Source organism: Sinohyriopsis cumingii, unplaced genomic scaffold (assembly GCF_028554795.1).
Source record: "Sinohyriopsis cumingii isolate HCF-2022 unplaced genomic scaffold, ASM2855479v2 utg000552l, whole genome shotgun sequence".
Taxonomy (NCBI): Eukaryota; Metazoa; Mollusca; class Bivalvia; order Unionida; family Unionidae; genus Sinohyriopsis; species Sinohyriopsis cumingii.
Window position 1 is genome coordinate 1,155,387 of NW_028315908.1, and position 12,799 is coordinate 1,168,185.

A 12,799-nucleotide genomic window follows, 5' to 3' on the forward strand; every position below is an offset into this window, starting at 1 on the left:
CTGTACATCATTTGTATTATTACTTGCAATTGCCTGTATATCATTTGTATTATTACTTGTGATTGGCTGTATATCATTTGTATTATTACTTGTGATTGGCTGTACATCATTTGTATTATTACTTGTGATTGGCTGTACATCGTTTGTATTATTACTTGTGAGTGGCTGTACATCATTTGTATTATTACTTGTGATTGGCTGTACATCGTTTGTATTATTACTTGTGAGTGGCTGTACATCGTTTGTATTATTACTTGTGATTGGCTGTACATCATTTGTATTATTACTTGTGATTGGCTGTACATCATTTGTATTATTACTTGTGATTGGCTATTACTTGTGATTGGCTGTACATCATTTGTATTTTTACTTGTGATTGGCTGTACATCGTTTGTATTATTACTTGTGATTGGCTGTACATTGTTTGTATTATTACTTGTGATTGGCTGTACATCGTTTGTATTATTACTTGTGATTGGCTGTACATCGTTTGTATTATTACTTGTGATTGGCTGTACATCGTTTGTATTATTACTTGTGAGTGGCTGTACATCGTTTGTATTATTACTTGTGAGTGGCTGTATATCACATGTATTATTACTTGTGATTGGCTGTACATCGTTTGTATTATTACTTGTGATTGGCTGTACATCGTTTGTATTATTACTTGTGATTGGCTGTACATCGTTTGTATTATTACTTGTGATTGGCTGTACATCGTTTGTATTATTACTTGTGAGTGGCTGTACATCGTTTGTATTATTACTTGTGAGTGGCTGTATATCACATGTATTATTACTTGTGATTGGCTGTACATCATTTGTATTATTACTTGTGATTGGCTGTATATCACATGTATTATTACTTGTGAGTGGCTGTACATCATTTGTATTATTACTTGTGATTGGCTGTACATCATTTGTATTATTACTTGTGATTGGCTGTACATCGTTTGTATTATTACTTGTGATTGGCTGTACATCGTTTGTATTATTACTTGTGATTGGCTGTACATCGTTTGTATTATTACTTGTGATTGGCTGTACATCATTTGTATTATTACTTGTGAGTGGCTGTACATCGTTTGTATTATTACTTGTGAGTGGCTGTATATCACATGTATTATTACTTGTGATTGGCTGTACATCATTTGTATTATTACTTGTGATTGGCTATTACTTGTGATTGGCTGTACATCATTTGTATTTTTACTTGTGATTGGCTGTACATCGTTTGTATTATTACTTGTGATTGGCTGTACATCGTTTGTATTATTACTTGTGATTGGCTGTACATCGTTTGTATTATTACTTGTGATTGGCTGTACATCGTTTGTATTATTACTTGTGAGTGGCTGTATATCACATGTTCTATTACTTGTGATTAGTTGTATATCATTTGAATTATTACTTATTGCTGGCTGTATATCCTACAATGCCATAGCTCGTGATTCATTTTTTTTAGCTGATAACCTAGTTTGGTGTTAGCCTTCATTTCTCTCCTCAATAGGAGACTGTAACCATTCATTATGGAATGAAAGGTTTTGTTGCTACACTGACAAACCAACAATATAACTGTAATATTCACCATTATTTCATATTACAAGTTATGTTCAAAATGCACTGCTTCTATATATTATAATTAAAAGAGCCATCTGATTATGCTGACTGCTATCATGTTTTTTGTATTCCTCCCTTGGGTTCCATAGCAGGCCAACACAATTTGAAGAAAAAATTCACTCCTATAAAATACGATCTTGAGTGCCCAAGAATGGACATGCCTGTGTTAATAATACAATATATTTAGAAAATCTGCCTGAAATTCACAGACCTAAAATGGAATGCATCCACACAGATGACATTACTAAACATTTAAAAATATGTGGTAAATAAAGAAAACCTGCTTTTATCTACAGCACTGTACGGATCAACACAGATGACCTTTATTAGCAGATAAAGCTATGTGGCAAATAAAGAAAGTACGCTTTTTGTACAGCGTTAGAAGTACTGTGTTTTGATAGTATTTTGACTTCTGGGAACAAATTACCAGCATCTGTATCAAGGAAGGTATTTTGTTATATTTCATGTTAAAGAATTACTGTACTGGTATTTGTATTCAGAAAGGTGTGCTGGTATATTTGTTTATCAAACAATGACTATACTGGTATTAGTAGTAAGGAATGTATGATGTGTATTTCTTGTCAAACAACTACTGTACTGGTATTAGTAATAAGGAATTTATGCTGTGTATTTCTTGTCAAACAACTACTGTAGTGGTATTAGTAATAAGGAATGTATGATGTGTATTTCTTGTCAAACAACTACTGTACTGGTGTTAGTAACAAGGAATGTATGATGTGTATTTCTTGTCATACAACTACTGTAGTGGTGTTAGTAATAAGGAATTTATGCTGTGTATTTCTTGTCAAACAACTACTGTAGTGGTATTAGTAATAAGGAATTTATGCTGTGTATTTCTTGTCAAATAACTACTGTACTGGTGTTAGTAATAAGGAATTTATGCTGTGTATTTCTTGTCAAACAACTACTGTACTGGTGTTAGTAATAAGGAATGTATGATGTGTATTTCTTGTCATACAACTACTGTAGTGGTGTTAGTAATAAGGAATTTATGCTGTGTATTTCTTGTCAAACAACTACTGTAGTGGTATTAGTAATAAGGAATTTATGCTGTGTATTTCTTGTCAAACAACTACTGTACTGGTGTTAGTAATAAGGAATTTATGCTGTGTATTTCTTGTCAAACAACTACTGTACTGGTGTTAGTAATAAGGAATGTATGATGTGTATTTCTTGTCAAACAACTACTGTAGTGGTATTAGTAATAAGGAATTTATGCTGTGTATTTCTTGTCAAACAACTACTGTACTGGTGTTAGTAATAAGGAATGTATGATGTGTATTTCTTGTCATACAACTACTGTACTGGTATTAGTAATAAGGAATGTATGCTGTGTATTTCTTGTCAAACAACTACTGTACTGGTATTAGTAATAAGGAATGTATGCTGTGTATTTCTTGTCAAAGAACTACCTGTAGTGGTATTTGTATTCAGGAAGGTGTGCTGGTATATTTCTTTTCAAAAAAATACTATACTGGTATCTGTATTAAGGATGGAATGCTGCTTTATTTTATATCCAACATATATTTAAAGGCAGAAGAAAGTGGGTTAAATCATAGAAACTTACCACAACAACTGTAGATAATAAAGCGATGATCGTCTTGCTCCTTCAAACAAGTATGAAACCGGCCAGCTCATGAATACCAAACTTATTGTTAAGATAAACAGTACTGGTGACGCGCCTAAGCAATAACCAGAAATTATCTGTATCAACAAGTACATGAAAGCAGTAACTGTGATTGGAAACTTATCAATTAAAATAATTAACATGGTCAAGCACACAAAGAAAGACACTGCATCTTTAAATATCATTGCTTTGAACACTGCAACACAGGTAGCTATGTGAGTCACAGCACACAGGCATATTCGAGTAAACAAGTGAATTTGATCTCGATATTTATTAAAGACTGGAAATGAGACGATTGTTGCCACAAGAATATAGTAGAAAATCTCCTTTTCATATGTTTTTACACCTTCATCAATGTTTTGCAAGATGTCTGATAGTATTTTCCTGGCAAATGTTCTATATACAGCTATTTCAAAGAAGACCAGGACAAGTGCAAATATATATGGCAGCTGAAACAAAAAGTTACAATAAATCAAGCTGAAATTTTAATAGAAATGATGATCACACACACACACATGTATATTCACACAGACACGTACACACACATCAGAGTTAAACTGGCAAGTAGAATAAATACTTGAAACATTTATTAATAGTAACCTGCATTATTAGGTCCTGAACAACTTTTAACTGATAACAGTTAAATATAACTGATAACAGTTAATATAAGTCATAATAGTTAATATAACTGATAACAGTTAAAGTGATAATAATAGTTAATGTAATACCAGTCAATGTAAGTGAAAATAGTTAATATAACTCATAACAGTTAATATAACTCATAATAGTTAATATAACTCATAACAGTTAAAGTGATAATAATAGTTAATGTAATAACAGTCAATGTAAGTGATAATAGTTAACATAAGTCATAATAGTTAATGTAACTGATAACAGTTAATGTAAGTCATAATAGTTAATATAACCAAAAATAGTTAATGTAACTCATAATAACAGTTATGTATCCTATAGTGATCTGGCATACTTAGCTAAATAAGTAAAAACTAAAACTAATTTTTTTTATTATGATCTCATTAACAGTATGCATATTAACTCCTGTGCTTTCATGTCAACCATATTTGAAAAAGTAGAAGCAACTATTTGTATTACATGTTGATCTAAACAGCAATATCAAGAAGATGAGTGATGGCAGAAAGTAGAAAGAGTACAAGGTTGAGGAGAGCTCGATGGTGTTATTAATAAATGTTGCAATGAAATTTGTTCTATACACTTCTCATTGAGGAAACTACAACGAAATAGGTTTGTAAACAGCAAAAGGACATAGAGAATTTGCAAGCATGAATTTAAGATGTCAATAGATGCAATGGAATCAGACTATACGAAACATTTTAGCATGATTTCCAGGGGAAAACAATTTCAAATTTGACCTTCTAGCCAGGCAAACAAAGTGCAGAACAAATGCTATCCTAATTCAAAAAGTAACAATTCACATACTAACACAGAATTTAACTTGCTAAACAATGACAATAGCCAGGGGAGAGAACTGTCATACAATGATCTCCCAATCACCCGAATTTAAAAAAAAATGTTGTGCATACTTTATTAAAAATTTCTGAAGGAAGAAAAGTCCAAAATACAAAGGAACTAGTTAAATGGAGAGAGGTAATGCACATAACTAACAATGCACAAGTCACCAATGCATCAATGCAAAACTCAATTATTTCTAACACATTCATATGATTTCATTTTTATTTTACATGTATTTATACCTCTGTGTCACTTACCTTTTTCATGATCAAAAGCGGGAGATATACTGCTAGCCAGATAGGAAATATAACTGGGTTGAAAAAAAATGGAAATGATACTGCTTGAACAATCTTTAACCTGAAATAGAAGGCCACAAACTGTAAATTTTTTATGACTTTCAAGCATAATTAAAACATAACAGCAAATACTTTCTAAATTTGTATTGTATTAACATGCTGCTAAAATGAAAAATATGACTATCTGAAGTCATATGAAGAGTACTGTGAACAGTAAATTATATGTCCACCCCATGTTTAATAAGTCCTTCATGTAGACAACAGATATACTTATACAAAAGTCACTTTTATCCTTAAGTCACACTGGCTTTAACCTTTTACCTTCTGACCCCAAAATAAAAGGCTTCTTTTTTACCCAAGTGCCAGCCACTATTCACAAAGTTTTGATTCAGGCCAGCGATGTAATGATAATGTTATTTTGTGAAAACCATTTTTATAAGCCACAGTGTCCTGTCCCTTTGATCTTTTGACCCCAAATGCAAGTAATCCACAAAGTTTGTTAACAGTACAACTGTTATTGTGCAGATATAAAATTGATACAGTATAATAACATACCAGTAATATGTTCTGCCTTATGGCAGATATATAAAACATGTAACAACTTGAAAATATCTTGACATCAAAGTTTGAATAAAATGCTTGAAAGTGAAATGTACTGGGCAACTTTACTTGCCTTGATTTATACTGGTGAAAACTGATAGAAAAAAAGTATATATACCTGGCCATCTCAAATGTGTTCAACTATAAAAATTGTCAGGTAAATACATCCTCAAGTTCATTCATCCAACTAGTACGATGTAACAAAAACAAAAATGAAGCTCTACAAATATCAGTATCCCCAGTAAAATTAAAGACCCCATTAATGAAGCACTCTTTTTTAGGTATATGTAAGCAACTGAGAAACCCCATCTTGCAGGATACATAGTAAATAGTAGGTGTAGACAAGAAAGCTTTTTTCATGCATGGTAGGTACATGTAGTAAGAGTGGGGATAGGATAGGGTACACACATCAAAGCATTAATAAAACAGTGTATGAATTAAGAATATCAACATTTTAAGGTAATTAAATATCACCATTCACATATTCTCATATGAACAACAGACTAGCGAGAACTAAAAATGCTTTAATGTAAATTTACAAAATTACTTTGGATTTGCATTTGCATCCCCTGCATTTTAATTTCTGTATCAGCTAATTTTAGTTCTATATTTTGTTTCTTATGGAGGTTTTAAATACAAACTTTATTCAAAAAGCTGAAGCAAGTGTGTTCAAAAACGTTATCATGAAAAAAAATCAAACTTGTTAGATATTTATAGCAAACTTTAACCAACTGGTGTCTACCATGTCTCATATTGGGACTTCTGTACCATGATAATATCATATCTGGACTAATGCACCTATCGTGCTTCTGTACCATGATAATATCATATCTGGACTAATGCACCTATCGTGCTTCTGTACCATGATATATATGTCTGAACTAATGTACATATCTTACCAGACTTTTATGCCATAACACATTATATCAGGACCTTTTACCATGATAAATATTTTATCAAGATTTCTGTGTCTGGATACATAGAATATCAGGAATTTTGTACCATGATATGTATCATACTCAAACATCTATACTGTAATACATATTGTATTGTGACATTTGGGGCATCACACAGTTCTAGTATACATACCTATGTCAAGTACACTGCATGTATCTACAGGTGTCTGATGAATTATAAGAAATAAACAAGTATCATTATTCCATGAATGACCCTAACCTATGTTTCATAATAGTCAATAGGTCGGGTTCTTGATATAGGGTCATACATGTTGATTTGGCAATAGCTGTCCAAAGCAACAGATGCAACATCATATGACAAAATTGCTCTAAACAAAACATAAGGTCAGGAAAGAAGGCCAAATTTATTTTATACATTTTCAAATTCCACAATTACACAGTACATCATTAGGCTAAATATGGAAAATGAAGTAAATTCACCAGCAAACTAGGAATGGGAACAAATTGTCTTGAGATACCAGCACCAGGGGGATCATTTATAATTACTACAATCTGTGTTACAGAAAGAAAGGTACCTTCAAGAATGATTTCATCATCTTTCCAAAGTTTGAACTTTTCTGGTTTTGAAAATAATATCAAAAAGAATGTGAATATTACATACAGACAATCTATCTGGTGGACTAAGAATGAAAATGAGATACAAACACATTAAAAATGCTTTAACAAATACAAAATTTCTTAAACAATCTTAGATCCAATTATCAAATAATTCTGGTATCTGTATGCTACAACACAGATAGAAGCAGGGATCGTCCTGGGCTTCACCAATGTCGCAAATTGCGATTTTTTTTCCTTATTGGCGACGAAAATATCCCATCTGGTGATTTTTTTGGCGACAGACTTTTTGGTTATTTAATTTGTACATACAATCATGGATTTGGACTGGATACATTAAAAGGGAGAACGAAAGGAAGCCACAAACTTGACTAAGCAATGCATTGAAATCAATCTGTTACACAAACGATCCTTTGTTCGTATTAACAACCCCATCTTTACAGTGTATTGTTACATCATAATCTGCTATGCTGACATCTGGGCTGAGTACTGTATGCTGTGATACTGTCAGTCATGCTACCGAACTATACCTACAACTGACCGACTTCTGAAGCCGCGAATAGAACAGATACAATTAATTGAATGGTTAATCCTTCTGTTGTTTTTGTTTTTTTTAAATATACCAATATAATAGTTTTGCTGAACCTTCATAGAAAACTGATAACCTTTGAAGTAACGACTACTGCGTATAAATACAAAGCAAATGGAAAAAAATCTCAGTCACAATTATATCTGTCGCCAGTGCAGCATTTTACTCATTGATCTTTTCCTTTTGCCATCAATCCATGTTACGGCTGCAGAGACTTAAACTCTGCAACAAGAAATAGCACAAAAAAACAGTTTTGCATAATTAATAACAATTATTTATTTCTCAAAATACAGGAGTGAAAGAATCCCTAAACTGGGTGTGAATTTATGCTTATATATACAGTCTAATATTGCCAGGTGTTGACTCGTGTAAGTTTCATTCGTGGGAATGGAGATCATATTTTGCTTGTCGAGAAAATTTATACAGCATTCAGTGATCATTCTTGGGAATTAGGAAGCAATTCACTACAAGCTTTGTGAAGCTAGCCATAAGGGGAGGGGGGCTGCTGAGAGACTACTGGTGTCACCTGTCAGCACTGTGGACTGTGAACATGGATTCAGTAAGATGAACCTCATAAAAACTGACATCAGAAATAAACTCTGCATCTCATCTCTCGAGAATTTAATGAGAATCAGCATGTACAGGTGTGAAAAATTAGACTTTGAAACTGCATTCAACAAGTGGGCAGCCCTAAAATCGCAACGGATCTTCATGTAACACTGTGTAACATTTTGTTAATGCTTGTTGTAATTAGAGTATTAACTACACATCTTTTGTAATTTTCATTGCCTGTTACATTAATAGACTAAATTAACACTTGAAAAAATGTACACTACTTGATCTGGTGACACTTTTTGAAAATTGGCGACCAAATATTGAGGTTGGCAATTTTTTTGGCGACAGCTTTTTAAAAGCCAGGACCATCCCTGTAGAAGTGATTTTCTATAATGTGAAATTATTTTATCAGTAGAAAATATCTAGTCTTCTGTGAGATACATTATGAATCAGTGTATGAACCCTCTGTACAAATATCACAAGAAATCTTTGTTTAATGTTTAAGCAAATGTACAAAACTTTCTCAAGAGCTCTTACATTTTAGAATTAAATTAACAGCAATGGAATTAAATACATAAACAAATTACTTGTGTTATTTTTCTTGTCACTTTGGTTTGTTCACCTCCATGTAACAATAACAATACTTTTCTATCCCTGCTGATATATTTTCATATTGTACATCATCACTTGAATCATTCAATAATGATACTTACATTATACTGCTTTATTATGCACGATGTTTGTAAAATGTTCATGCTGATAGTGAATGGAGAAGTTAAAGTGCAAAACTCTGAGCTAAATCCTGTGGCTTTATACTGAAAAAAATCCATGTACTTTTAAGTCAAAATTATCTTAAAAAATTAGTTCTTCATTAAAACAATTAAAGAATGTACCATTAAAATACATATAAGTACAAAAATACAGTTGAAACGCTTGAATTGCAAGAGGGTTTTTAAAATCACAGCATAAACTCTTTACTACTCTGAAGAAAACTATTTTTTTGTTTGCATATGGCGTCCATCATATATGGCTTTCATGGTGAGAAACTATACAATAGAGGAAATATCATTTAACAAAATGGAATCTTGTCACATTACACAGAGATGTGTTCATGAATACACTACATACCAAATGGCATCTTGTCACATTACACAGAGATGTATTCATGAATACACTACATACCAAATGGCATGTAGGTCACATTACACAGAGATGTATTCATGAATACACTACATACCAAATGGCATGTAGGTCACATTACACAGAGATGTATTCATGAATACACTACATACCAAATGGCATGTAGGTCACATTACACAGAGATGTATTCATGAATACACTACATACCAAATGGCATGTAGGTCACATTACACAGAGATGTATTCATGAATACACTACATACCAAATGGCATGTAGGTCACATTACACAGAGATATATTCATGAATACACTACATACCAAATGGCATGTAGGTCACATAATTCATGTTAAATAACATATAAAATGCATATTCAACAAAACTCTTACCTGCTCAGGTATTTTGCGATCAAACAAACTGTGGATAGGCCTGAAAAGTAGTTTAAACATTATACATCAATATATTAAGGTTTATATAGATATACTGTATATATCTGATTATGAGTCCAATTACAAACTGCACAGTCTACCAAGATCTGTCATTCCAAAATGTACCAGCAGATGACAGTGCAGTTTGTTAGGAGTAATAAGTAGAACAAACAACATAGACCCTGATCTGCAGGCACATTATGCTATGGCAGATCAGGATCTTTGTTGTTTGCCCTTTTAATCAACTTATAAGCGAGTATATATGGTAGATATTTAGCTTAAGAGATAGTGAGATGGTTATCTGGTTAGCAAGAATGGGAGAAATACACAAACCAAATGGAACAGAAGAGAACAGACAGATGTTCTATAATTTCCATTTAACCCCACTGCAGTCTGTACATCTCTCATACAATTTTAAAAATAAAAGCTTCAAAGATATTTTAAAAAATGCACAAAACTTACTCATGCGATTCAATGATTTATAATTTCTAACTAAACTGTCACCATGCAGTCCATAACATTTCCAACTTCTTCGCATTTCAAATCAAACAAAAGTTTCAATGTAATTGAGGAACCTGCTCGATGACATTTTCCACGTTTTGGAAGATTCCATTTTCAGTGAAGGGCTACACATACATAGAAGGTAAACACATTGTCATCTGCATCCAATGTATGTCATGTCTAATTCTAATATTTCCCAAAACATTTATTATTGTTTAATGCCATTTTTCAGCAGAAGATAGGCTATACATGGCAGCCAGCATCACTGGTGGAGGAAAAACTCTGAAAAAACCAATGACCCACAAGAAGCTACTGGCAAGCTTTCTCACATACCCACATTGTCAAAGCAGTAGACTCGAACCCACGCAGACAGAGGTGAAACGGCAGTGATCTGTAACGGTGAGCACTTCAGACCACTCGGCCACTCAGAGCCCTGTCCCAAAAAATTAAAAAATTGGAGCAAAAATATGCAATTACATCTCGATATTACAGATATCAATGGAAATATCCAGAGTCTAGAGAACACTATGAACTACATCACTCCCATTACATGAAAAACACAGACTAGCCATGCAAATATGAACACCATGTAAGTAGTGAAGTTCCATTAGGTTTGAAACATGGAGAAGGTGACAATATTTGGGACTGATTGGTAGCAATCAAGTGAGATATTATAAATCAATAAATGAAATGAGTAAGTTTTGTACATTATTTATATCCAAGATGGACCGCTCTGGTGGCTTCGTGGTTAGAGCAACCGCCTCAGATGCGGCAGGTCCTGGGTTTGAACCTCAGCAGAGTCATACCAAAGAAGTATAAAAATGGTACAAGCAGCTGCCTCACTTGGTGCTCAGTATGAAGAGGTTACTGCTAGGACTGATCGGGTTGGTGTCAGGATAATATGACTGGGTGGGACATGATGCTACATGTTTGTGAAATAATGCTCCAGTGTAGACATCATTATAAACTGTCACACTGCAGACATCATAGTGATATGACTGATTTTTTTAAAGCTATGTTAAAAATCCAAATCAAACATATCCTTGATGATTTTCATTGTTAACTCTGAAGGATGGGTACAAACTGCTAGGGAGGGGGGTAGGTGGAAACAATGGTAGGAGTAGTATGTTGATATATGTAATGCATACATTGCAACCATTGCTAATATGAAAAGGCAACAAGCAGATTAATCTAAATTATATTTTATGAAATGACAAATGCATATTTTGGGAAGGATGATTTTATTATTTTAAATATAACATAAATGAAGGTTGCTGACAGTAAGAAAAGGAAAAGTGTCAAGTACTGACTAGTATGAGATATAAACTGACTAGGATGATATATAAACTGACTAGTATGAGATATGATGTCAGAAGCAATTTAAATATTGTAGGTATAACTTAGAATCCATGTAATCTAGAAATTATTGACATAACTTAGAATTCAAGCATGTATTTGATGACGTTCTTGTGGCAAAACATGCTTTTGAAATTGTAAAAGGCCCACAATACCAAATATACAATAAAGCTCCAATACAAAAACATTAACTCAGCATTACCCAAAATGTCAGATATTAATGAAATCATGTCCTAAATTAAATATCTTATAATTAAAAATCAATTATTAACTAACAAATTATGAGCAAGCTAACCTTTTAAGAATGTATATCTTACCCAGCACCATAAAGAAATCTCGGAATGATCCTTTAAAAGAACTGTACTCTGGAATCCACCAATTTTTCTTGCGATATAAACTAGAATATATCTCACTACTGTATCCTGTCCATCCGACAGACTTTGTGTGTATCCAGTTGTCAGTCGCACTGTGTAGCTTGGACATGAAAACAGGAACCTCAATTGCAATATTTCTGATGAAGTGGACTGAAATTAAGAACAGACAAAATATGTAATTGCTAAGAGATTTACTTGAATTACTGGGCCTTAGACAATGTGCCACACTGCACTTGTACTGTATATAATAATTCATAAGTCGAGAATAACTGTAAATGAGACAGACCCTGACAGTAGACCAGTATTCATCTTGTTTTTTCTACTGATTGCTCTTAATAAACTGAACAGACCTAGATCTGCCAGCATATTATACTACAACAGAGTTAGGTCTATGCAGTTAGCAATTGAGCTTGACTTGCAAGCGAAAATATATGGTACATATGAAAATATATGGTACATATGAAAATATATGGTACATGTTCCAATAAAAGATGAAATATAATCTGACAGTATTTGGCAGTTTTTGTTTGTTGTTTAAACATATCCCCAAAGCTCAAAATTAAGAAAGCACACCACAAATTTCTGCGGCACTTTTCACCAAGGTGGATTACTTTCAAATTTTTCACAAAATATTATCTAAACACAATTCCAATTCTAAATAATATTTGACTATAAA

The 12,799-nt window shown here is 32.9% G+C and overlaps 1 protein-coding gene across 2 annotated transcripts in view; it reads right to left on the reverse strand.

Annotated features, from left to right (window-relative positions):
- The window catches only part of LOC149773822 (uncharacterized), a 29,820-nt gene that overhangs the window by 5,497 nt on the left and 11,524 nt on the right, over positions 1-12,799 (reverse strand). For both annotated transcript variants that reach the window (XM_089945991.1, XM_089945990.1), the window contains exons 3-6: positions 12,067-12,273; positions 9,854-9,893; positions 5,013-5,112; positions 3,208-3,716 (exon numbers count right to left, since the gene is read on the reverse strand). In XM_089945991.1, coding sequence (XP_089802117.1) covers positions 3,208-3,716; positions 5,013-5,112; positions 9,854-9,893; positions 12,067-12,273 — 856 coding nt within the window. The remainder of the gene's footprint in view (positions 1-3,207; positions 3,717-5,012; positions 5,113-9,853; positions 9,894-12,066; positions 12,274-12,799) is intronic.